Source organism: Pristiophorus japonicus, chromosome 15 (genome assembly GCF_044704955.1).
Source record: "Pristiophorus japonicus isolate sPriJap1 chromosome 15, sPriJap1.hap1, whole genome shotgun sequence".
In the NCBI taxonomy this organism is placed as follows: domain Eukaryota; kingdom Metazoa; phylum Chordata; class Chondrichthyes; family Pristiophoridae; genus Pristiophorus; species Pristiophorus japonicus.
The window spans coordinates 15,938,292-15,965,923 of NC_091991.1; the positions used below are offsets into that span (position 1 = coordinate 15,938,292).

Sequence of the window (27,632 nt, forward strand, 5' to 3'; positions counted from 1 at the left end):
CCTAGTGAATCTATCCAAAACTGTACACAGTATTCTAACTGTGGCCTAGGCAAAGCATTGTACAACATAGGATCCACATTTGCATATGTAAGCAGTCCTTACCTGTTTCAGGTGGGCATGTTGTGCACCCATTTTCAGACGTGCCTAGAATCTTTATCAGGCAGGCCTTGGGCATCCAAGGGACAGCTGAAGTGCCCCTTCCAATTTTCAACTGCTAGCTACCCGTTTTTCAGACAAGGAACAGGCGGGTGGAAGTTGAAAATTGCCCTGTATCTCTCCAGCCACATACTTAGCTCCCTTATCTTGCTATTCTTATGCTGAATGGTGTGTGGCACTGGGAATAATCCTGAGTTAACTACCTTTCAGTTCCTTTCTCCTAATTCTTGAAACACCCTCTGGAGAATTTCAATTCTATTCCTTCCTATGTCATTATGTCCAACATGAATCACAGTTTCTGTTTTCCTTCTCTCCAAATGTTTTTACACCTGCTTCAGTATATTTGTTATCTTAGACCTAGCAGGCTAGTCAATTATATTGAACTGGGCGAACAATACTGTCAGCTTGTATGAACTAAATGCATAACTAGGAGAATAGGGAGTTTGTTACTAATTATTGTTCTAGAATAAGGTTGGTAACGCAAAGACTGGAATCTTTGTTTTACTGAATTGTTAAATATATATACTTTTAAAAATGCCATTTGTATAAATATTATATTTCATATAACATTAATGACACAGAAACTTCAGCAGTGGCAAGGAAATAGATTAATCTTTGTTGGTATATTGCTCTTCAACTTTTAACATTTCTTTTAAAAATCAATGCTGAAATTGGTATCTCATTTAGAGGTAACCTCTTATTGACAAATCTACTGAACCTGGCGTAAGAAGGCATCCTTATTTGCCAACTCATTTTCCAGTTTGTCATTCATGTCATGTAATGAGGTTGATTCTCTCTGTACGTTAAGGTACCGCTTCTCCAATGTAGTTATCCTTTCTTCCATATCCTCTTTCTGAGCGATTACCTGTGGAAAATCAATAAAGCCAATTTTACTTTGCTTTAATGTTAGATATTTCATTGTTTTATTTCCTCATATTAAATGGAAAAATACTTGGATTTACATAGCTTCATATTATTTTATTTTGAGCTGTAAATATGTGAACTATTTCCATGTGTGTCACCAGCCATTATTTCCTCAATTGAATGTTTGTCTTGTAAGGCTTGTAAGACGTTTTGTCCCCCATTCTGCCACATCCTCTTAATTGTGAGATACACCTACATACAATTTTCCACTCCCACCACCGGTGTGCTCCATATTAGAAATTAGGGGTACCTAAAATGTATATGGTTATGCAAATGAAACTGACACAAATAATACTGTGTTTAAATGATTGTATTAGAGCTTGAGACAAGTAAGGGGTTAATATATAAGTTGTGTTTTACTGGAACTGCTTAAGTTTCATTTTTCTCTAAACTTATATTAGAGCTTGAGATAAAGGGGCCCAAATTCAGTAGCGCAAGAAAGCTTCTATTTCTGTTTTTACCACAAGGATCCATGATGTGGCTGTATGAGTGATTTTCAGGACTTGGAAATTTTTTCAAAGTCTTAATGGAAGTCGGTCATAGTGGGGGCGGGAGATCGACAGAAAGGAGCTGAATTTCGTCAGGACTGGGACTCCGCCGCTGTCAATCAGCGGTGGAGTAGTGGTGACATCACAGCACGTGTGCATCACCGCGCTCGCTCCCCTCCGTTAAAGGGGAGAGAATCTGTCAGTTTTCATCTTCAGCCACTGGGCCACCAGGGAGGGTTTTGGCTGGGCCAGTGGCCTGGCACCCAACAGGGGGTGTCAGGTTGCCCATTGGCAGCCCAGCCGAACCCGTGGACACTATCTTGCCGGCCGATCGGGAAGTCGGCTGGCAAAAATGAATACATGTCAGCCGCGGCAGTGGGCCCTCCCCTTGAAGGGCCGCCGCGCTGCCAGGCTGCCCTCACTGCAGATAAGGTGCACCGACACAAAAAGCTGTCGGGAACACCGCGTGGCGGGGGATCGATTTTTTGACCTGAATTTTGGTTGGTGCATTTCTCAGGTGAGGGAAAGCAGTGGTGCACGTTCTGATGACGCATTTGCGGCGGTTATCAGCATCGGGGCGGAATCGGGTACTGGCCGAAAATTCCCCCACCTGAATTTGGGTCGGGTTGGCCAGTTGACCACAAAGTGGCGGCCATGGGTTTCCGAAGCATGGCCGCTGCATACGGTGCAAATCATCGCACACAGAGGCAGCCACATATGGCCTTGCCTCCCAGGCTAGCTGTTTCTTGTTTGTAAGTTATGATTTTGACTTTGGTTAATGTATCTTTAATTTGGCCAACTAAGGTCCAACCTATGTTTCTTCCATTATTGCTAATAACCATATTATAATGTTATGTTTTAGGAGTTAGACTTTGTTTAACAAAATTGCTTGCTAAGATGCATAAGTTAACCAGTGTGTGAGAATAGAATAGAGGATATCTTTGGGAATTTCATGATTAATTTCATGGTACAATAGTCTGATAATGAATTGAACACAGCTGAGTGCAGCCTGAAATGTGGAGTTGTTGACTCTAGGCTAGGGAGGACAGTACAGAATGAGATAAGAGACCATGGCCCAGAAATTGGCCTCCTTAGTGCCTCCTGTTATCGTCTCCGGGGGGAGTGGGGGGTGATAACAGGGCGCCAAGCACTTAGCGACTGGGCGCGGTGAGGAGATCGAATCCAACCATATTCGACAAGAGGTTTGCGGCGGCGGTATAGCATTGCGCCTGGATCTCCTTCATGTGGATATTGGCCAATGCATCATCCTGGTAGCGCCCTGGACCTGAACTTCGGTTCTGCCCCCTACAGCATCACCGGGTGAAAACACCGGCAGCTGCAGGAGGCATTCATCGGGAGGCTGGGCGCCTTGGGGATGATGGTTAAAGGCGAGGTGGCTGAGGTAAGTAAGAAAAATCTTTCGTACCTCTCTGATTTTTTTCAGATCTTCTTTGCCCGCAATCGATCAGCCCAGCACTCTGCTGCAGTGCATTGGGCTGATCATGCCAGATCGCGGCTGCCGTCAGGGAGAAGATAAGTCTTTATTTTGCAGAGCCCGCAGCGATGGCCCTTCCCTTTAAGGAAGCAATGGAGCCTTCCAACACTGCAGTGCTGCACAAGTACCACCCCACTTACACTCCAGGAAGGAAGTGAAGTGCTTGATTTAACGCTTCACTTCTTTCCTGGAATGCAAACACTGAATTTTTTCAAAGTTAGAAACATTAGCGCCTGGTGCTAACCAAACGGGGTGCTCACGAATTTCTCCCCTATAGCTTTGGAAGGAAAGGGTTGGATGAGATAAGGGAAAAACAGTTTTCAGCATGGCTGTGAGGACCTCTGACAGGTGGGAGAAAACATGTGGGTTGACTCTTTTTTCATGGTTTAAACAAAGAACTTGATATACCATCGGGCACCTTGTTTTAAGGGGAACCTTTATAGATTAAATGACCCTGTCCATATTCTACCACCCCTAAAAAGAGAATAAAACAAAGACTCGAAAAGCCCTTAGCTCAGATGATGGAGTGAAGAGCTCCCAAGAGTGTCTAACACTCTTGGTGGTTCTAGAAGAGAGAAAGAAAGGGAGAAAGGCCATAAGCCGAAGAGGTGTTGCGCACACCAGCCATCTGTCTGATCGGGGCCAGTACCAGCTACTTGTCATGGTCGTATGTTTTTTGCTACTTAACTAGTGCATTATGTTCCGTCTTAAACTCCGATTAAACACAATATATCCACCATATTGGTTTGCACTCGATCCTGATTATTTGGTAAGTTAATCTCAGCACCTTGTACATGTCCAAATCTACACCTAGAATTCTGAATAATTAGGCAAATCGATTCACCCATGAAAATTGACTGCTGTTAACATATTGCCATTCTAGCGAGATTTGCAGTGACTCTTAACTATTTAGACCTGATGTATACTAGTGCAAAAAAATTGGCCCCAAAATGTCTTCTATGCAATGCAGCAGCAAGATTTTGAAAAACAGGATTCACTGTAACAGAAACTGCTTTTTAAATTCGTACCTCTCTAATATCCCTCTGATATTTAGTGCTCATTTCTTCAGACTTAATCAGGTCTTTTCTGGCTGTTTCTAGATCCTGTTCCACTTCAGCTAACTGACCAGACAATGTTGATAGCCGCTCTTTTATTTGCGTCATCTCATAATTCTGTTTTTCCAGTAATTCCTGTAGTTCCATAACTTGACTAATTTCATCATTAGGATCGATAGAGCCATTGGAAAGACGCTGCAAAAGAAAAGCAGGTGATTGTTTGAACTCCATGACTAAGACAATGTATGCAAATAAGAATCCACAGTATCATCAAAACACTTTATTAACTGGGATAAAATGATCCAGCATCTATTACTCAAATTGAATTGAATAAATGAAAATTGAATTCAAAACCCAAAAGTAATCTGAATAGGGACATTTTAGGATTATTTAAAATACCTGAATATAACCACGTTCAAGGGGTGAGCTTTGCCCTTTGCCAATAGGCCTGGAAGTTCCTGGGAGCTGCTCTCCATCTGCTGCCATTACTTTGTCAGAAGAACGATGAAAACCCTGCTTACGTGTATAAATGGGATTTACGCTGCACTTCCATTAAAGCAATGCTGGCGGAGGAGGAGAAACTCAAGAGGAATTTCCCGGCCATAGTTGCTTCAAAAAAAAGTGCTGTTCATGTATATGACTATGATGCCTCTCTGCAAACATAATACCATTTCTGATCTCTTGCCACGGATTTTGTCCATAAGTTTCTGTTGTATATGTAAACTTGCATATACTCTGTACAACCATCAGAGGGTTCATCCCCTGGAGTCCCAAGGGATCCCATAATCCCTTGGGAGCACAGGTATTTAAGGAGGCCTCACAGGTTGAAGAGGCACTCCAGAGATCTGCAATAAAAGACTAAGGTCACATTTTACTTTGAGCTCACAGTGTTCAGTCTGACTCTTTCTCCATACATAACAATTGGCGATGAGATATAGATAACGAACCCAAAGATGCAGAGAACAGTGGGCATCCTGGAGAAATTCTCTGAGGGAGATGAATGGGAAACGTTTGTGGAGTGACTTGACCAATACTTCGTAGCCAACGAGCTGGATAGAGAAGAGAATGCTGCCAAACGAAGGGCGATCCTGCCCACCATCTTTGGGGCATCAATGTATGGCCTCATGAAAAATCTGCTTACTCCAGCGAAATGCACAGAGAAATCATACGATGATTTGTGTACACTGGTCCGGGAGCATTTGAACCCGAAGGCAAGCGATCTTATGGCGAGGTACCGGTTCTATACCTACAAAAGGTCTGAAGGCCAGGAAGTGGCGGGTTATGTCGCCTAGCTAAGCCGTCTTGCAGGACACTGCGAATTTGAAGGACATTTGGAGCACATGCTCAGAGACTTTTTCGTACTTGGCATTGGCCACGAAACCATACTTGGCAAACTTTTGACTGTAGAGACCCCAACCTTGAGAAAAGCCATAGCGATAGCCCAGGCGTTCATTGCCACCAGTGACAATATTAAGCAAAACTCTTAGCACGCAAGTGCTGCTACCAGTACAGTGAACAATGTAATGTTATTTTCAAATCGCAACGTACAGGGCAGGTCACACATGCCTGCAGCTGCATGTTCGCAGATGTCTCAGATTCCACCATCAAGGGTGATGAATGCAAGGCCATTAACACCTTGTTGGCGCTGCAGGGGTGATCATCGTTTTTATTCATGCTGTTTCAAAGCGTACGTTTGCAAGGGCTGTGGAACAATAGGACACCTGCAACACATGTGCAGGTGAGCTGCAAATCCTGTTAAACCTGCAAACCACCATATTGCAGAGGAGGACAGATCCACGGAGGATAACGACGAACCAGAGCCTCAGACCGAGGAGACAGAGGTACATGGGGTGCACACATTCACCACAAATTGTCCCCTGATAACGCTGAATGTTGAACTCCCCGTGTAAATGGAGCTGGACATGGGGGCGAGCCAGTCCATCATGGGCAAAAAGACTTTAGAGGATTTTGGTGCAACAAGGCCTCAAGACCAGTCTTAACTCCTATTCGCACGAAACTAAGAACCAACACAAAGGAACTGATTCCCGTAATCGGCAGCGCTACCATTAAAGGTCTCCTACGATGGAGCGGTGCACAAGTTACCACTCTGGGTGGTACCGGGCGATGGTCCCACGCTGCTCGACAGGAGCTGGCTGGGAAAGATACGCTGGAACTGGGGCAACATCCGAGCGCTATCGCCTGCTGACAACACTTCGTGTGCCCAGGTCTTAAACAAGTTTCCTTCGCTGATCGAACCAGGCATCGGAAAATTCCAAATTCCAAGGAGCAAAAGTGCAGATCCACCTAATTCCGGGGGTGCGACCCATCCATCACAAAGCGAGAGCATTACTGTACATGCTGAGAGAAAGGGTAGAGATCGAGTAGACCGGCTGCAAAGAGAGGGGATCATTTCACCGATCGAGTTCAACGAGTGGGCCAGTCCGATCGTTCCTGTCCTCAAGGGAGACGGAACCCTCAGATTCTATGGCGATTACAAAATAGCTATCAATCGTTTCTCCCTGCAGGACCAATACCCACTACCAAAGGCTGGTGACCTTTTGCAACACTGGCGGGAGGAAAGACGTTCACGAAGCTAAATTTGACTTCAGCCTAGATGACGCAGGAACTGGAGGAATCATCGAAGGGCCTCACCTGCATCAACACGCACAAAGGTCTTTTCATTTATAACAGGTGCCCGTTTGGAATTCGATTAGTGGCGGCCATATTCCAGAGAAACATGGAAAGCTTACTGAAGTCGGTCCCGTGCACCGTGGTCTTCCAGAACGACATCTTGGTTATAGGTCGGGACACAGTCGAGCATCTGCAGAACCTGGAGGAGGTCCTTAGTCGACTCAACCACATGGGGCTCAGGTTAAAACGTTCGAAGTGCATTTTCCTGGTGCCTGAAGTGGAGTTCTTGGGGAGGAGGATCGCGGCAGACGGCATCAGGCCCACTGAATCGAAGACGGAGGCAATCGAGAATGCACCGAGGCCACAGACGTTAAGGAGCTGCGGTCGTTTCTTGGACTCCTGCGCTACTTTGGTAACTTCTTAACTGGTTTCAGCACACTCTTAGAACCACTTCACATCTTACTGCGTAAAGAGGATGAATGGGCATGGGGCAAAAGCCAAGAAAATGCCTTTGTAAAAGCAAGAAAATTGTTATGCCCAAACAAGTTGCTTGTGTTGTATGATCCATGTAAGCGTTTGGTACCAGCATGTGATGCATCGTCATATGGCGTTGGGTGTGTATTGCAACAAGCTAATGATTTTGGGAAATTACAACTGGTTGCTTATGCATCCAGGAGTCTGTCTAAGGCTGAGAGAGTCTAGAGCATGATTGAAAAAGGAGCGTTAGCGTGTGTCTATGGGGTAAAGAAAATGCATCAATATCTGTTTGGGCTAAAATTCGAATTGGAAACTGACCATAAGCTAATTAGATCCCTGTTTTCCGAGAGTAAGGGGATAAATACTAATGCATCGGCCCGCATCCAGAGATGGGCGCTCATGTTGTCCGCATACAACTATGCCATCCGCCACAGGCCAGGCACAGAAAACTGCGCCGATGCTCTCAGTAGACTGCCATTGCTCACCACGGGGGTGGAAATGGCACAGCCCGCAGATTTAGCCATGGTTATAGAAGCATTTGAGAGTGAGCAATCACCCGTCACTGCCCAGCAGATCAAAACATGGATGAGCCAGGATCCCTTATTGTTCCTAGTCAAAAACTGTGTGCTTCACGGGAGCTGGTCCAGTGTCCCAGTGGAAGTGCAGGAAGAAATAAAGCCGTTCCAGCGGCGCAAAGATGAAATGTCTATACAGGCAGACTGCTTTCTGTGGGGAAATCCTGTAGTGGTTCTCAAGAAGGGCAGAGACACCTTCATCAGTGACCTCCACAGCACCACCCAGGCATCGTAATGATGAAAGCGATAGTCAGATCCCACGTGTGGTGGCCCGGTATCGATGCGGACTTAAGAGTCCTGCGTGCACAGATGTAATACATGCTTGCACTCAGGGAGGCGCCACTGAATTTATGGTCTTGGCCTTCCAAACTGCGGTCTAGGGTACATGCTGACTATGCAGGACGGTTCTTGGGTAAAATGTTCCTTGTGGTTGTAGATGCGCACTCCAAATGGATTGAATGTGATATAATGTCGGCTAGCACGTCCTCTGCCACGACTGAACACCTGCGGGCCATGTTTGCCACACACAGCCTACCCGATGTCCTGGTGAGTGACAACAGGCCATGTTTTACCAGTGCTGAGTTCAAATTCATGACCTGCAACGGGATCAAACATGTCACATCTGCCCCGTTTAAACCAGCGTCCAATGGTCAGGCAGAGAGAGCAGTGCAAATCATCAACCAGGGCTTGAAGAGGGTAACGGAAGGCTCACTGCAGACTCGTCTATCCCGAGTTCTGCTTAGCTACCGCACGAGACCCCATTCGTTCACGGGGATCCCACCCGCTGAACTGCTCATGAATAGAGCATTTAAGACAAGGCTCTCGTTAGTTCACCCTGATCTACATGAACAGGTAGAGAGCAGGCGGCTTCAACAAAGTACATGCCATGATAGCGCAAATGTGTCACACGAGATCGAAATCAATGATCCTGTATTTGTATTGAATTATGGACAAGGTCCCAAGTGGCTTCCCGGCACTGTCATGGCCAAAGAGGGGAGCAGGGTGTTTCGGGTCAAACTTTCAAATGGACTCATTCACCGGAAACACTTGGACCAAATCAAACTCAGATTCACGGACTATCCTGAGCAACCAACTTTTGACCCTACCTTCTTTGACCCTCCAACATACACACCAGTGGCAACCGGCACCATGCTTGGCCACGAAGCAAAACCCACCATCCACAGCAGCCCAACAGGACCCACCACACCAGGTAGCCCAGCAAGGCCAGCTGCACAGCAGCCCAGCGAGGGCCCAACAATTGACTCACCAATGCCAGCTTTCACACCGAGATGATCAACCAGGGCAAGAAGGGCCCAGATCGACCCAATAGTTACACAATTGACTTTGCGGGGGGGGTGTTGTTATATATGTAAACTTATATATACTCTGTACAGCCACCAGAGTCCCAAGGGATCCCATAATCCCTTGGGAGCACAGGTATTTAAGGAGGCCTCACAGGTTGGAGAGGCACTATGGAGACCTGCAATAAAAGACTAAGGTCACACTTTACTTTGAGCTCACAGTGTTCAGTCTGACTCTTTGTCCATACATAACAGTTTCCTGTCATTACAGTAGCTGTCAGTTGAATGGATGTGAACCTAACACGTGTTCCAGAAGCTAGAGATAAAGGTATCGTTTAAAAAAATAATTCAGAACTTTTCTGATAGTTCCTTGACTAAATGCGGTACTGGTATAATGCTTAGCCACAAAGACTAAGAACGTCCCAGATTTAATCACTGGACAGTGCTGAATTTGCTGATCTCACAATGGTAATCTGCTGTTTTTCAGATTGCTCTTCAATAAGAGAGAGAAAATCCATACATAGTTCCCACTCCTGATCTCTGCTGGAACCTATAAGGAGTTTGCGTAACGACAAAATTGGGCATGGTTGTGGTGCTTCGCATGAACAAATAGTTTATTTATGTTCACTGTTGAGACATATACATCAAGAATGATTCCTTGCATGAGATACTGGAGGGTTGCTGGTGTTCCTGGAACTGTACTGCATCAGTTCCTTCAGCAGAAGATGAGAGAAAATCCCTAGATTCTGGAATGGTTCCAGTGGTTTGAAAGGGTAGCAAGTTTAATACTGCTATTCAGAAAAGGAGGGAGAGAGACAAGGAACTACAGGCCAGTTAGCCTGACATTAGTCATTGGGAAAATGCTGGAATCCATTATTGAGTTAGTGGTAACAGGACACTTAGAAAATCATAATATGATTAGGCAGAGTCAACATCGTTTTATGAAAGGGAAATCATATTTGACAAATCTATTAATTTTTTGAGGATGTAACGAGCATGCCAGATAAAGGGGAACCACTGGATGTAGTGTGTTTGGATTTTCAAAAGGCATTCTATAATGTGCCACATGAAAGATTGTTACACAAGATAATGGCTCATGGGGTTTGGGGTAATATATTAGCATGAATAGAGGATTGGGAAAAGGACAGAAAACAGAGAGTAAGAATAAACGAGTCATTTTTAGGTTGGCAGGCTATTAAAGTGGGGTGCCACAAGGATCAGTGCTGGGGCCTCAGCTATTTACATTGTATATTAATGACTTAGATGAAGAGACTGAGTGTACTGTATCCAGGTGGGGAATTAAGTTTTCAGGAGGGCACAGAAAAGTCTGAATGGGTATATAGACAGGTTAAGTGATTGGGCAAGAAGGTAGTAGACTGAGTATAATGTGGGAAAATGTGAGGTTATTCACTTTGGTGGGAAGAATAGAAAAACATTTTTTTTTTTAAATGGTGAGGAACGATTAAATGTTGGTGTTCAGAGGGATTTTGGTGTCCTTGTACTTAAAATACAGTCAGTTAACATCTAGGTACAGCAATCAATTAGGAAGGCAAATAGTATGTTGGTCTTTATTGCAAGGGGGTTGGAGTACAAGAGTAAGGAAGTCTTGCTGCAATTGTACAGGGCTTTGGTGAGACCACACCTGGAGTACTGTGTACAATTTTAGTCTCTGTTCCTAAGGAAGGATATACTTGCCTCAGAGGGGGTGCAACGAAGGTTCACTAGATTGATACCTGGGATGAGAGGGTAGTCCTATGAGGAGAGATTGAATAGACGCTATACTCTCTGGGGTTTAGAAGAATGAGTGGTGATCTCATTGAAATATGCTGGATACTCCACATAGCGCTTATGCGCTACAATGCCCCTCCCCTTCAATTAAAGAAGAGGGCCATTGCGCCTGTTGGTGGCCACCAGGGAGGTGATCGACTTGGCCAGCAGCCCGGCACCCAAAACGCCCCCGGAGGTTGTAACGTGGCAATAAAAAAAGGGAAATTTCGCCCCTGCAGCCTTTTGTTTTTGATACTAATGGTTCGAATTTTGGAAGTTACTGAACCTAAGATTAGACCCCGCTCCCCCCCCCCACCCCCGCACCCCCCCAAGCCAAAAAACAAGCACATTTGTTGTGCAAATCAAAATTAAATCTAAAAAAAATAGAAATATAGATATTTGTAAATTGGAAATCTTCACTGGCATATACCAAACACTGTTTGAGAACATAAATCAGTCACAATAACATTTAAAAGTGTGTGGCTATGAAATAGCCGATGAACAGCTTCAATCATCGATGCCCTGAATCTTGTTATGACAAAAGTATAAGTTAGACTCTAAGGCCACGATTTTGCCGACTGAAACGGGACTGAGGCGGGCGACAGGTCCTGACCCCGCTGTTGTCTCCATCCGGCCTTCCACACGACTTTCCCCTGATTGGGCTTGTTAAGCCCATCCAGCGAGGTTCCAGGCCAATTAAAAGGCAACGGGTCTGATGACATCACTTGATGGCACCTTGTGCAAATTGATTTTGACAGTTGTTCTGCCAATTTTCGATGGCATTAAGGTACTGCAAATACTGCAAAAAAGGTGCACAGCAGCACTCAGACTCTCCCATGACTCCCTCCATCTGCTTATGGAGGGAGTAACAGCATGCAGGGAGGTTCTTTTCCCTTCCAATGGATGGAAGAGACCTCTCCAGGGGACCAACGTAGCCTGTGCTCATTGCACAGGAGGACACAAGCAGGGATGTCGTCAGGAGGACCAGGCTGCAGTGGCACAAACCTTTCAATGATTTCAGTCGATCATGAAACGTTACTACAAAGTCACACTCAACCTTATCTTGTTTTGCAACTCATCACATCCCCATCACTCTGTCATCTCCACCCTACTACTACACATCCTTACTCACACCAACTTACCATGCACCTCAACTCAGCCCTCTCTATCTACATTATCACATCTCCATCTCACTAACCACTCCTCACACTCACCCTCATCTTAGTGCAAACATACCAACTAACAACGCACAAGGGTAGGCACTTGGGTGCTTCCACTAATGTTCATGTAAAGTTTCTGTTAATGTGTTGTCAAACATTGAAAGCTTTATTTACAACACTTTGCCTTCTTGGACAGATTTATGTGCACGTTTGGAAGTGGCTTAGTGAGTTGCAGTGAATGGTGAGACATAGGGTTACCCCCCACAATGCTGATGAATGTAAAAGGAATAGCTTGCATATTGTAGGGATGCTTTATGGTGTTGGTGTGGGGTGGTGCCATCCTGGCACATCATGTGGCAGCCAGGGTGTATAGCATCAAGTGAAGTAAATCTGGCCATGGTGAGGTCATCCCTGGCCTCCCGGGTAGCAATGTGGTCAGATGCTGATGCCCTCTGTCCTGAGAAACATCAGTGATTGTGGAGAAGGTTGGTGTTGTTGTTGGTGCTGCTGGTGTGCCTGGTGCTGCTGGTGTTGGGGTTCATCGTGGTTAGATTCTGAGGGTCCAGGTGACAGAGTGTAAATGGTTCCATCCTGATGGTTTAGATACCAGTTGAAGGAGAGATGACAGAAGCACTCTGTCAAAGGTGAGAGAATTTGCTGCGGTGATAGCCTGGCTGGAGAGTTTGCTACAAAGACTTGCAGCTTGTTGAAGCTCAATCTGTCTTCCAAAGGGAGAAACCAGAGAGTCTCTGGGCTTGGAAATTGTGCAGGTGTAAATTGTGAGATTTTTTACAAGTTTTAACCCTGTCATCAATCATCTGCTTCAATCGCCTCTCGACCTCCGTCTCAGATGAACAGATGTGGTCCAGGAGCAGTGTGAAATCCATGGGCGACCTGCTAAAGTTAAAAAGTGAGTAAAATATCACTGTTAAGGGCTTCTAAACAAGCCAATAATTGACTCAATTGCCTCCCCGCCGCTGCATGTGGGTCTGCTCAGTGCTGACAGACCCAACATTTGGGAAAGGTGCGTGGCGGTGGGTTGATAGCGGGGTCCAGACCCTCTGTCAATCTTTGTCAATTTCCTGGCTGACCCACCCCCAGTCCCGCCCACCGAGCGCCGGTGAAATCGCGGCCTAAGTGATTTTTAAAATTAAACATAATTATATTGGGTGATTAAATGGTGCAATATGTTAGTAATCTACATTTTACCTCCAGATTTGAATCTAGCCCAGAATAATGGAATGAATGTCTCCTCCCTTTGCCAGCTCAAAAAGCCCTAAGGGAAATAAGTTTGTACATATTGGGACCGAAATTCAGCCTCCTGAAAATGCCTCTTATTGCCGGAAAGCGGCAGCCACGCGACAGAGTTGAATGGCCGCCAATTTCTCACTTAGAAAGACCACAAATGAAGCTGTTATAGAAAATTGAAAAAAAATAACACTAGTGTAGCATAGAAACATAGAAAATATGTGCAGGAGTAGGCCATTCAGCCCATCAAGCCTGCACCGCCATTCAATGAGTTCATGGCTGAACATGCAACTTCAGTACCCCCTTCCTGCTTTCTCGCCATACCCCTTGATCCCCCGAGTAGTAAGGACTTCATCTAACTCCCTTTTGAATATACTTAGTGAATTGGCCTCAACTACTTTCTGTGGTAGAGAATTCCACAGATTCACCACTCTCTGAGTGAAGAAGTTTCTCCTCATCTCGGTCCTAAATGGCTTACCCCTTATCCTTAGACTGTGACCCCTGGTTCTGGACTTCCCCAACATTGGGAACATTCTTCCTGCATCTAACCTGTCTAAACCCGTCAGAATTTTAAACGTTTCTATGAGGTCCCCTCTCATTCCTCTGAACTCCAGTGGATACAAGCCCAGTTGATCCAGTCTTTCTTGATAGGTCACTCCCACCATCCCGGGAATCAGTCTGGTGAATCTTCGCTGCACTCCCTCAATAGCAAGAATGTTCTTCCTCAAGTTAGGAGACCAAAACTGTACACAATACTCCAGGTGTGGCCTCACCAAGGCCCTGTACAACTGTAGCAACACCTCCCTGCCCTGTACTCAAATCCCCTCGCTATGAAGGCCAACATGCCATTTGCTTTCTTAACCGCCTGCTGTACCTGCATGCCAACCTTCAATGACTGATGTACCATGACACCCAGGTCTCGTTGTACCTCCCCTTTTCCTAATCTGTCACCATTCAGATAATAGTCTGTCTCTCTGTTTTTACCACCAAAGTGGACAACCTCACATTTATCCACATTATACTTCATCTGCCATGCATTTGCCCACTCACCTAACCTATCCAAGTCGCTCTGCAGCCTCATAGCATCCTCCTCGCAGCTTACACTGCCACCCAACTTAGTGTCATCCGCAAATTTGGAGATACTACATTTAATCCCCTTGTCTAAATCATTAATATACAGTGTAAACAGCTGGGGCCCCAGCACAGAACCTTGCGGTGCCCCACTAGTCACTGCCTGCCATTCTGAAAAGTACCCATTTACTCCTACTCTTTGCTTCCTGTCTGACAACCATTTCTCAATCCATGTCAGCACACTACCCCCAATCCCATGTGCTTTAACTTTGCACATTAATCTCTTGTGTGGAACCTTGTCGAAAGCCTTCTGAAAGTCCAAATATACCACATCAAATGGTTCTCCCTTGTCCACTCTACTGGAAACATCCTCAAAAAATTCCAGAAGATTTGTCAAGCATGATTTCCCTTTCACAAATCCATGCTGACTTGGACCTATCATGTCACCTCTTTCCAAATGCGCTGCTATGACATCCTTAATAATTGATTCCATCATCTTACCCACTACCGATGTTAGACTGACCGGTCTATAATTCCGTTTTCTCTCTCCCTCCTTTTTTAAAAAGTGGGGTTACATTGGCTACCCTCCACTCCATAGGAACTGATCCAGAGTCAATGGAATGTTGGAAAATGACTGTCAATGCATCCGCTATTTCCAAGGCCACCTCCTTAAGTACTCTGGGATGCAGTCCATCAGGCCCTGGGGATTTATCGGCCTTCAATCCCATCAATTTCCCCAACACAATTTCCCGACTAATAAGGATTTCCCTCAGTTCCTCCTGCTTACTATACCCTCTGACCCTTCTTATATCCGGAATGTTGTTAGTGTCCTCCTTAGTGAATACCGAACCAAAGTACTTGTTCAATTGGTCCGCCATTTCTTTGTTCCCCGTTATGACTTCCCCTGATTCTGACTGCAGGGGACCTACATTTGTCTTTACTAACCTTTTTCTCTTTACATATCTATAGAAACTTTTGCAATCCGTCTTAATGTTCCCTGCAAGCTTCTTCTTGTACTCCATTTTCCCCTGCCCTCATCAAACCCTTTGTCCTCCTCTGCTGAGTTCTAAATTTCTCCCAGTCTCCGGGTAAGCTGCTATTTCTGGCCAATTTGTATGCCACTTCCTTGGCTTTAATACTATCCCTGATTTCCCTTGATAGCCACGGTTGACCCACTTTCGCTTTTTTATTTTTATAGCAGTGGGTGCTCTATTAAGATTGGAGTTATTATATATAATTATATTAAAGTAAACAAAGTTTTATTCTGACCTGGGAGTGCTAATTATGCTCAAGATGAAAAGTCGGAAAATCAAAAGTATCTGTTGAGAATCTCCAGTCACACTCATCTGTCCACACTGCTCCCTCAGTGGCTATGAAGGAGACCACCCCTCTCAAATATACTATGCAAGGTAATTTATTTTTAAATTTCAGGAAGCCAGAAGGAATGTCTGTAACATCAGCCAGGAACAGATCATTGATGTCCTTTACAGCAGAGCACTTTAATTGATAAGCATTGGCATCACAGCAAGGCAACAGAGAAATAGGGTCATACAGCTTTATAGGTTCTCTGGCTTCCTCAAGGTCCAGGATGCAATCAATGGCAGTCACACTGCATTAAGGGTACACCCAAAACATCCATTGAACTACATGAATAGGAAGAGACTCCACTCTATCAATGTCCACATAGTGTGTGACAACCTCAGAGAATCCTTCACGTCAACGCCTGATATGCAGGAAGTTGCCATGATGTCTCCACGCTTCATCATTTGGCCTTTCTTCCAAGTGCTGAGGGAGTGCTGCACTGTCCCAGGTGCCATCTTTCATGATGAGAGGTTAAACGAGACCCCGTCTGCCCTCTCAGGTGGACGTAAAAGAATCCCTGGCATTATTTTGAAGAAGAGCAGGGGAGTTAACCCGGTGTCCGAGCCAATATTTATCCCTCAATCAACATAACAAAAACAGTTTATCTGGTCATTATCATATTGCTGTTTGTGGGAGGCAAATTGGCTACCTCATTTCCCACATTACAAAGTGACTACACTCCAAGAGTACTTAATTGGCTGTAAAGTGCTTTGAGATGTTCGGTGGTCGTGAAAGGTGCTATATAAATGCAAGTCTTTATTTCCTTTTCCTGAGCTCTTCAGGGATGAGAATCATGTCCATCAACAGCTTCTCGGTGAAAAAGCATAAACCCTCCTCTAATGACTGATAATTCCATTCAGAGTGTTGAACAGCAGGAGAGGAGCACTACAATGAGACACATGCAGCTATTAGGCTGGTTATCAAGAGAGCCATCACGGTGATGAGAACACTTTTTCACTGCCTGGACAAGTCAGGAGGAATCTATAGTATGTTCCAGAATAGTGATAGCTTGCTGTCCCGTTCACAACTTCGCCAATCAGGAAGGGTTGCACTTTGACATGCCTAAGGAAGATACTCTGGCTCCAGTGGATCCAGATCTACCTGGAGCCACATGCACGAAGAGGAGTCCTTACTGACTGTTGCAGGAAACGTCAGAGAACAGATCCTCTCTGAAGTCTTCTCCTCTGTCTGACTCAATGTGCCTTGGGCGCAAAAGCCTGACCTCCTTCTCCTCCGCTTGGGAAAAAACAAATGTCCTTTAAATCACTACCCATTCTACAACAGACTTCTTTGCCCCGATATTACTGTGCCAGAAATGATCGCCTGAGGGAATGGGGATAATTTTAACAAGGAGGAGCATGTAGGTTTAGGTGTGGTGGGGGGTTTAAGCTGGCAAAAATGCGAGCATGTCCGAAAGTCAGCTCTAACCAGCCGACTTCCGCGTTTAACAGGCTGGTTGCCTATTAACATATGCTAATCATTCAATGGAGCAATATTTTAAGTTTTAACTTTAACGTCGCATCCACGGGCTTCCAAGCCTTCAATTGAAAGGAAGGCGAAAATACAGCGGCAATTAAAAGGGCCGATTAAAACTCATGTAATTACTGCAATAAATACTCAGTGCTCACAGCTGCTTTTTACATAGTAGTGGGAATAGATTTGTTCACAGTATTTTTGCTGAGAGTTTACTTTCTTCAACTTCGGGGGATTTCTGAATCAGATCAGGATGTGTGCAATTATATGAATTTTGCCTGCGATGATGCCAGTCAGAATGAGCGGACGTTCTGATTTGCATCTCTGGCTGGCTTCAGACAGGTGCAGGGCACCATCGACTGCACACTCATGGCAATCCATGCACCCAGATCAATCATGAGTAGTCATGAACCACAAGGGCTTTGACTCCATCAATGTGGAGTTGGTGTGCACCCACAAAAAAAATTTATGCAGATGTGCACAAGATTCCCGGGACCTGTTATGATGATTTTGTCCTGCAGCAGTCCAAGTTTCCTGACGTCTTAGGACCTAGAAGCAGACTTAAGAGGTAGCTGCTAGGAGAGAAGGGATACCCCCATCAAATATGGCTGATAATATCCGTGATGAGAGGGGATCTCATAGAAACATATAAAGTTCTGATGGGACTGGACAGGTTAGATGCAGGAAGAATGTTCCCGATGTTGGAGAAGTCCAGAACCAGGGGACATAATCTAAGGATAAGGGGTAAGCCATTTAGGACTGAGATGAGGAGAAACTTCCTCACTCAGAGAGTTGTTAACCTGCGGAATTCCCTACCGCAGAGAGTTGCTGATGCCAGTTCATTGGATATATTCAAGAGGGAGTAAGATATGGCCCTTACGGTTAAAGGGATCAAGGGGTATGGTGAGAAAGCGCGAAAGGGGTACTGAGGTGAATGATCAGCCATGATCTTATTGAATGGTGGTGCAGGCTCGAAGGGCCGAATGGCCTACTCCTGCACCTATTTTCTATGTTTCTGTGATGCCTGATGAATGAAACCCGAGTGCTACAATGAATGGCAGATGACCACCAGATGTGTCACTGAGCAAGCTAGCGCCATGCTGAAGATTTGTTTCAAGTGCCTGGACAAATTTCGAGGCGTCCTTCAGTACGCAACAGCCAGGGTGTCCAGAATGGTCATGGTGTGCCGTGCTCTGCACAACATTGCGCAGCAGACAGGTTTGGAGCTGCAGGAGGAACACGATGCAGAGTGCACATCATCTTCAGACCAATTTGAGGAGGAAGCAGAGGAAGAAGACAAGAGGAGGAAGGTGATGATGCCAATGCAGGACCAGCTGCTCACAATGCTGCCTGGGATGTCCTTATTAATGACAGGTTCAGTTAGTTACCACCACTGGACCGATGTCAGAGTCACATGCAATACCCACTCTCCCCCAATCCTCCCCTGCACCCTTCCTGCTCCCCAATGCCACTGACACAAAGCAGTTCTGTAAACAAGCAATTACCCATTGGTTCCTGTCAATTCATCATCAAGTAAGGGAAAAGGCGAGTTGCCAGCCATCAATCAAGAATGGGCAACACGGGAAAGTGGTCCAAAGAAATACATTTTATGTGCTTCCACTAAAGAATAGAAACTTCACAACATAACATTTTCTCATATATACATGTGCATATCCTTGGTGAACTACAAAACTTTACTCTTCCTTTTTCTATAACATTTACAGGGTGCAGTCCCTGTGGCTTCAACAGAGGTAGTCGCAGGTTTCTCAGAGCCCTGCGCTGGTTGCTGAGATGCTTCTGGCCGACGATCTCTGCTTTTTGGAGCCCGTGAGAGCCCTGCCACATACTGCTCCACCTGCACTTGTGCAGGGCCAGACTCAGCCATTGGGACAGGAGGCAGCATGTCAGGTACTGACTGGTGGGGGGGCAGGTTACAGGTGAGAAGTGGGAGCAGCGCTTTGAGTGCAGTCCCCACTTCCACATCCTCTTTTGCCATCATCCCTCTCATGGGCCAGTCACACTTCACTCCTATCACTCTGCTGGAGAGCACCTTGGTGCAGATCAGTAAGGCGCTGTAAGGCCAAAGCTAAGGTATCTGTCATTCTATTTAAGGCTCCAGACATGTTGCCACTCAGAGTATGCACAGCCATGGTCAAGGCGTGCATGGACTCATTTGATTGCTGTGATTGATGTTCCACAGAGTTGGCCACTCTATCCATGCAAGAAGACATCATCACAATGCCCTGCAACATCGACCAACTCATGCTTGAGGTAGACTCCTCCATTCTGTCTGCAATCGTCATCAGTGTACTTGGAAGGCCTATCAATACATTGCACATTTTCTGGTGCTCTTGATTATTCTTTTCATCGAAGGCACCCGGATTACAGCATCTGTGTCCAGTTGAGCAGAATTTGGAGAGGGTTGCGCCTTCCAACGCTGACTTTCCACTGCGGTCCCTGTCGTCACTGTCTGCTCTTGCTCACTTGCAAAGTGTGAATCACCAGGTGAAAATCTGTCTGACTGATCCCACTGAAGCGTGAGTATCTGAGCTGGTGCATGGTAAGCTTGAGTCCTGTGATGGTGCACCCTCAGAAAGAAAGCTCCTCTGAGGATTTGTTGATTCCTAATGTACACGTGAAGGCCCTGTAGGAGAGAAAAGAGATGAATTAGTACTGGCAAGGTAAGGATGTTGCAACTTATCATTATGAAGATGATCATATTTCACTTGCATCGGATATCGAGTCAAGGTGTCTGAGTGTTGTATGACATGTATGTGCATTATATTTCATTCCGTCATCAGGCAGCTGGGAGGTCTCCATTTCCTCATCTCCGATGCCCAGGAACGCCGAGATGTCCCTGATCTCCAGTGCTTCCTCCTCTGCAGTTGTCAGTTGTGAGATCTGTGCAGCCCTACCTCCGATCCCTCACCCTTTTGTTTTGTGCTCTGTCCTCCTGCAACAAGGGCAAAGAGTGACGGTAATGGCATGTGCTCACCTGATGAATGGAGTGCCTCTGATGGGGGTGACTATCAGGGGGAGGCATCAGATTGCCTAAGGATGAAGCTGAGTGGTGGATGGATAGATGGGGATGTGAGGAAGTGCATACAAATTGTCTTGCACAGCTGTGCACCAGGCAAAGTCAGCCACATGGACTCTCCACTGCAAAAATCTGCAATCAAGTTCAAAAATAAAAATTCTTGTGCCAAGAATTTCCTTGGAGGTGTTCCCACTCCAGTGTAATAACTTCTCCGGAAGTGTAGCACATGGAAACAGGATTTCTGCTGCGTTTTTGCCAAACTTATGTTGGCAGAGTGGGAGCAGCTCTGAGGAAATTCTCGGTCTTTTCCAAATGCTAGAGCAAGGGGTGAGAGGGTGGAGCATTCACAAATATTTGAGGTAAGTGCTGTCAGTAATGAATCATAGAGAATATAGAATACAAATAAGTCGAGGTGGAATTGTAATTACTGTCAGATAGAAGCACAGGTATACTTAAGCTTCTGATGAGAAAATAAGGAAGTCAAGATTTTGCATTTGGAAACAGATCATTTGGAATTTAAGACATTTAAAAGCAACCAACTGCCTGTAACCTAAACTACTGCCACACGTGATAACCATACAAACAATAATAGTTTCAGTTGAGACATTCTATTTGCCTACCTTTCCATGAATTCTCTGACCTGGCTCTGCTCCCTCAGGAAGTTCAGATTCTTTAGATTCTTCATTCTTTTGGGTGTGTGCCCTTTGCTCTTGCTGGACTGCTATCTGAAGGATTTAAACAAAACTACTGTCACAAATAAAATATCAAAATTGACAAATATTTAACTGGAACATTAAAGCTACATTAAACAGATTTTTGCAGACTAACATTTTCTACTTAAACTGATTACAAATCAAATTAAATAGATTTTGATGAATCTCAGCTTACATAAGATATGTTAGTTATATAATTAAACTTCTTTTACCTCTAAAAAAGTATTGATGTCAACCTCCAGAAGTAGCGCATATATCATCTGCAGACATTGCAAAAATGTTGTATTGTAAGTGCAGCTATTAACTATTTGAAGTTGGATGTAAAGGTACAAAGTACTGAATTTTAATCGATTATACCAGCCGAAATCAGATAGTAAAACAGGTAAATGGGGTGGGGATGCCTATCGCTGGATTCCCATCTCTGCAAGCATGCTGGAAATATTGCTTCATGACAGTGGTGAGGCTTCTGCTGGAAGTGTAGTGGAAATTCTGCCAGAAGCTCGCTTTGCATATAAAATTAGGTCCAAACATAAGAATATAAGAAATAGGAGTGGGCCATTCGGGCCTTCAAGCCTGCTCTGCCATTCAATAAGATCATGACTGACCTTCTACCTCAATCCCACATTCCCGCACTATCCCCATATCGCTTGGTTCCCTTAGTATCCAAAAATCTATTGAACTCTGCCTTGAATATACTCAATAACTGAGCCTCCACATGCCTCTGGGATAGAGAATTCCACAGATTCACAACCCTGTGAGTGAAAGAATTTGACATCATCTCAGTCCTAAATGGCTGACAACTTATTCTGAGACTGTGAATCCTAGTTCTAGACTCCCCAGCCAGGGGAAACATCCTCCCAGAATCTGCCCTACCAAGCCCCTTAAGAATTTTATACTTTTCAATGAAATCAACTCTAATTCTTCTAAACTCTAGGGAATATAGGCCTAGTCTATTCAATCCCTCCTCATAGAGAAATCCCCCATCCCAGGAACCAGTCTAGTGAACCTCCTCACTCAGAGAATTGTGAACCTGTGGAATTCTCTACCGCAAAGAGTTGTTGAGTCCAATTAATTGAATATATTCAAAAGGGAGTTAGATGTGGCCCTTACGGCTAAAGGGATCAAGGGGTATGGAGAGAAAGCGGGAAAGGGGCACTGAGGTGAATGATCAGCCTTGATCATATTGAATGGTGGTGCAGGCTCGAAGGGCCGAATGGCCTACTCCTGCACCTATTTTCTATGTTTCTATGTTTCCTCTAAGGCAGGTGTATCCCTCCTTGGATAAGACCAAAACAGTACAAAATACTCCAGGTGTGGTCTCACCAAAGCCCTATATAATTGTAGTAAGACTTATTTACTCTTCTACTCCAATCCTTTTGTAATAAAGACTAAGCTACTATTTTCTTTCCTAATTGCTTGCTGTACCTGCATGTTAACTTTCTGTGATTCATGTACAAAGACATCCAGGTTCTTATGAATAGCAACATTTCCCAATCTCTCACCATTTAAAAAATAATCTGCCTTTTATTTTTCCTACCAAAGTGGATAACTTCACATTATATTCCATCTGCCATGTTCTTGCCCACTCACATAACCCGGCTATGGGCTAGAACCTCCACTTTTGAGCTTATCGCCCAAAAATGGGCATTATTTCCGGCATGAGCATTAAAAAAGGGTTTTCAGATCGCTAGCTTCTCGCCCGTTCTCAACACACCTAGTTTACATTTTTGAAAATGGGCGTTACCGCGAACAATATCAAATGGGCAGTAGCGTTACATTTTTCTGACCTTCTGCCGTAAAGTATGTCTGACCTCAGCAACGGCATGGCAACGTTCGATTCCTGCGATTCAGGAGGTCAAGGGTCATCATGACATGCGCAGAAGAGGAGACAGAGAGAGAGGGAGCTCAGAGGCACTGAAAGCATGTGTGGCTGTGGTAAGTGCTTGTTTGGCTGTTGTGGGAGGAACAACGGAGATTCACCAGCAGCAAAAAACCCACTAAGCACCAAGAACATAGTTGGCACCGAGTTTTTGGCCAACAAATAAAATGGAAGGGATGGAGGAGGCCCTGGAGCTGGTAGCCAGGAACACTGGTGGCAGAGAGTCCCAGTGGTCCCGGAGTGCTGCACTGCACCCCAAGGCGACACACCCCCATTGCCAAGCACACATGAGAACCAGCAGCAACATCTTGCTTATGGCTCGGAGCATGCTCCCACCTCGGGACCGTCCTCTCCCATATCCGTCCAAGCAGCACTTCAGCCGTCACCACCACATCCACCCCCCCCCCCCCCCACTTCCGCAATGAAGCATCGCCTGAGGACCTCCTCGGCCAGGCGGCTTGGAGTCAGGAGGGGAAGGGGTAGAGGTGAGGAGGAGAAGCGGGGGCTGGGGGGGAGGATTGGTTTGTACAGAAATACTGATGATTTCAGACTAATGTTCGGTTTGAATGTTTTTATTTAATAAAACCTTGCAGCACATTGGCTCAGATAGCTGCACCATTACACGCTGGTGATTCCTTAACATCAAAGGGTATAATCACACTTAAACTTTAACTGTCACCAAGGTGATGCCCACCATTGATGTATCACCTGCAAACCCAGCAGTGTGTCAGCCTTGTAAATAGCACCAACGTTCTTTTAGGCAAAGCAATCATTGATGAGTTCCTGACGTAAGGCTCTTGCAGCTCTCATGCCACCATGGGCCCTTTCATGCGATCGAAAAGGTGGCGTGGGCATGGTTGCATAGTCAGCCTGTTTGTCTGCTCGATGTCAGCATCCGCCTCCTTGTCCTTCTCTTCCTCTCTCTCTGGTGAGGTGGACTGTCAGACTCATCAGGTAATTCTTGTCCCCTCCTGATAGCCAAGTTGTGTAACACGGAGACCACCACGAATTGAGCTGCTTGCTCAGGGTGGTATTGGAGCTCGCCTCCTGAGTGGTCCAGACATCTGAAGCACTGCTTCAGCACCCCAATGGTTTTCTCCACGATATTTCGAGTTGCTCTGTGGCTCTCGTTGTATCGCCTCTCGGCCTCGGTGTCATCAGGCAGTTGGCGAGGCCATATCCTTTGTCACTAAGCATCCAGCATTGACCTTGTGGCTCATTGTTAAACAAGTCAGATACAGTGCTCTCATGCAGGATGTGCGCATTATAGATGCTGCCGAGAAATTGAGCATTCACTGCCAGTATAATTTGCTGGTGGTCGACAACCAGCTGGACATTCAGGGAGTGGAATCCCTTGCGGTTCCCGAAAACCTCAGCATCCTGAAAAGGTGCCCGCATTGCGATGTGCGTACAGTCTATTGCTCCCTGCACCTTAAGGAAGTTATCAATTCTGGAGAAACCTAGAGCCCTCTCACTCTATGCCTCCCTGGTCATAGGAAAGCTGATCAAGTCCCTCCTGCATGCGTACAGGGCTTCAGTGACCTGTCTAATGCAGCGATGTGTGGCATGCTGAGAAAGTTTGCAAATGTCGCCAGCTGTGGCCTGAAAAGAACCTGAGGCATAGAACGAAAGTGCTGCGGTGACTTTGACCTCGACAGACAGTACAGTTCTGATGGTGCTGACATACCTCAGTGATAACCTCCTTATGGGAGCACAGTCTCCGAAGGCAGGTGGTGTCGGGCAAGTCGAGGTAAGAATGCTTCTCCTTGTACTTGCAGGGGGTGTAATGTCTGGTCCTCCTCATCTGTCTGTCACTTCGTACATTGGGCACATAATGCAGTGTAGCGTTCCTTCGGCGATGTCGAGTCTGCTGCATGTATTTGGTCACCAAGAGAGGGTGAGAAAAGACAGGCCCCATTGCAGTGGCTTTCTATTTTACACCGATTGCACACAAACAAGGAATGTCCCAACAAGCACACCTCTTCAATTCCAATCGGTCACAATGTGGTCAAGATGTTTTTAGAGATGTTCACATCGACTCTAACAACCTGCAGAGTACATCCGAACTCCACCAAGGTTGAAACACAGCAGCCTTTTAAAGGTCGACAACATGGCGTCCATAACTCTGTGGTTCGTTCCGGTTAGTTTCACTTTTTGTGGGCAGTTTTTTGAGCAAGCGATATTGTGGGCGATATGTGTGCGAGGTGGTGAAATCGAAGATGGGCGATCTCCATGGCCGCTAGTTTGGATAAATATGCTGTTTACAACAAAAAAAGTCGCCGGGCGTTAATATTGAATCTCGGCTTTAATTCCGTGCGGAAAGTAATTCTGGGTGGAAAGTAACTCTGGGCGATACTATGGGCGTTGAATTCGCCCATCCTGCTGATTGCACCCCAAAAAAGTGGGAGGGTGGTAATATTTTTTCTCAGCGTTATGTTCATGGGGAAAGTAACGCTCGGCGATAAGTTTCCGAAAAATGCCTGCCAGTTTCCATTTTGTGCCAAAATGAGCGATATATGGGCATTATATGTCATTTCAGAAGTAAAATGGGCGTTAAGTGGCCGTTAAGCAGGCAACAAAAGTGGAGTTCTAGCCCTATATCACTTTGGAGCTTCTTTGCATCCCCCTCACAACTTATTTTTCAACCTAGCTTTGTATCACCAGCAAACTTGGATACATTGCATATGGTCCCCTCATCTAAGTCATTAATATAGATTGTAAATAGCTGAGGACCAAGCACTGATCCTTGTGGTACCCCACTACAACTTGCCAGTCCAAAAATGACCAGTTTATTCCTACTCTGTTTTCTGTCTGTTAACTGATCCTCAATACATGCTAATCTATTACCCCACTCCCATGATCCCTAATTTTGTGTAATAACCTCTTGTGTGGCATCTTATTGAATGCTTTTTGAAAATTGAAATACACTACATCCAGTGGTTCTCCCTCACCTATCCTGCTAGATAAACCTAAAAAAAACTTGAATAGATTTGTCAAACACAATTTCCCTTTCATAAATCTATGTTGAATTTGCCCAAAGATATTCTCATTTTCTAAATACCCTGTTACCTTGTCCCCAATAATATATTCTAACAGTTCCCTAATACTGATGTCAGGCTATAGTTCCCTGTTTTCTCTCTCACTCCTTTCTTGAATAGAAGGGCTACATTTGCTACCTTCCAATCTGCGGGGACCGTTCTAGAATATAGGGAATTCCGTATCGCGATGCATCAACTATCTTTGTAGCCACCTCTTTAAAACCCTAGGATGCAGGCCATCAGGTCCAAGGGATTTGTTAGCGTTTATTCTCCAGTACTATTTCTTTATTAATACTAATTGCTTTAAGTTCCTCATTCTCATTAGACCCTTGGTTCCGCACTGTTTCCAGAATTTTTTTGTCTTCTTCTGGGAAGACAGATACAAAGGGGTCGATTTTGCCTCTTTTTATAAGGCTTCTGGCCGCTTTAAAGTGGCGGCCACAGGTTGGTGCGGTATGACTGCCGAGTCTCCGCAATTTTGAAAATTGCCCTTCCTCAGGTTTGTAGTAGTGTAGGGGATCGCTCTACCCGTCTACACGCCAAGGCATGCACGTACCGATCCCTTACCAACTGGTGGGGAGACCCCTTCCCGAAATTGCCCCTCGGGAAATTGCCCTTTTTCCAGAATTGCCCTGCGGGAGCTGCGCCACTGACAGCTTTTGTTGTTGGCACTGTGTGGCTTGATGGTGCAGCCGCCTTTAATGGCAATGCCTTGTTATTTTTATTTGTCGGCCGACTACTGGGTCGAACCAACAATTATGGCCACGGGATCGGCCTGGCCGCCAACAAGCAGCCTGTCGCCCCCTCTTGGGTGCCAAGCCACTGGCCCGGCCGAAAGCCTCCCTGGTGGCCCAGTGTTTGCCACTAAAGTGGCTGCAGAGTTCGAAGCGGCCCTCCCCTTTAACTGAAGGGGAGAGACGTTGTGTCGCGCCAGCACGATGACATCATCAGCACGGCACTGATGCCTTGCAGTGTCGGTCACTCCACCTCGACCCCACTTATGCCCCACGAGTGATGGCCACACTGCTCCGCCTCCATTCCCACCCCGATGATATGGCCACTTCCACCCTGCTCCAAAACAAACTCCGAAGTGATGAATTTCTACGGAATGGCCGCCACCCCTCCCCCCCCCGCCCTCAGAACACTTCGAAAACGGTAGATGCGCCTCGTTTCGAGCAGTGGGTAATTTTGGTCCCAAAGTATTTGTTTAATGTCTCTGCCATTTCCTTACTCCCCATTATAATTGCTCCCGTCTCTGCCTGTGGGGACTCGTGTTTACTTTCGCTAATCGCTTCCTTTTTACATACGTAGAGAAGCTTGTAAATTCTGTTTTTTATGTCTGTTCCTAGTTTACTCTCATATTCTATTTTCTATTTCTGGATCAATTCCTTAATCATCCTTGATGAATTCTAGAATACATAGAGAGAGAGGAATTATTAAGGGGTTTAGCATCTTTGAAAGTAGATAAATCACCAAGCCTGGATGAAATGTATCCTAGGCTGTTAAGAGAAGCACGGGAGGAAATAGCAGAGGCTCTGACCATCATTTTCTAATCCTCTCTGGTTTCAGGCGTGGTGCCGGAGGACAGCTAATGCTGTATGTTGTTTCAAAAAGGAGAAAGGGATAGACCGAGTATTTTCAGGCCAGTCAGCCTAACCCTGATGGTGGGCAAATTATTGGAAAAATTTCTGAGGGACAGTATTAATTGTCATTAAGGGTCGATGAGGATAGCACGTTTAATGTAATCTACATGGATTTTAGCAAGGCTTTCAACAAGGTCTC

At 45.5% G+C, this 27,632-nt stretch overlaps 1 protein-coding gene across 6 annotated transcripts in view; it reads right to left on the reverse strand.

Moving 5' to 3' along the window:
• The window catches only part of ppfia2 (PTPRF interacting protein alpha 2), a 639,866-nt gene that overhangs the window by 250,697 nt on the left and 361,537 nt on the right, over positions 1 to 27,632 (reverse strand). For 5 of the 6 annotated variants that reach the window (XM_070900188.1, XM_070900187.1, XM_070900185.1 and 2 more), the window contains exons 5-6: positions 4,092 to 4,313; positions 875 to 1,021 (exon numbers count right to left, since the gene is read on the reverse strand). In XM_070900188.1, coding sequence (XP_070756289.1) covers positions 875 to 1,021; positions 4,092 to 4,313 — 369 coding nt within the window. Of the gene's footprint in view, positions 1 to 874; positions 1,022 to 4,091; positions 4,314 to 20,840; positions 20,946 to 27,632 lie in introns of all 6 variants that reach the window. The other variant, XM_070900190.1, reaches the window with a different exon arrangement.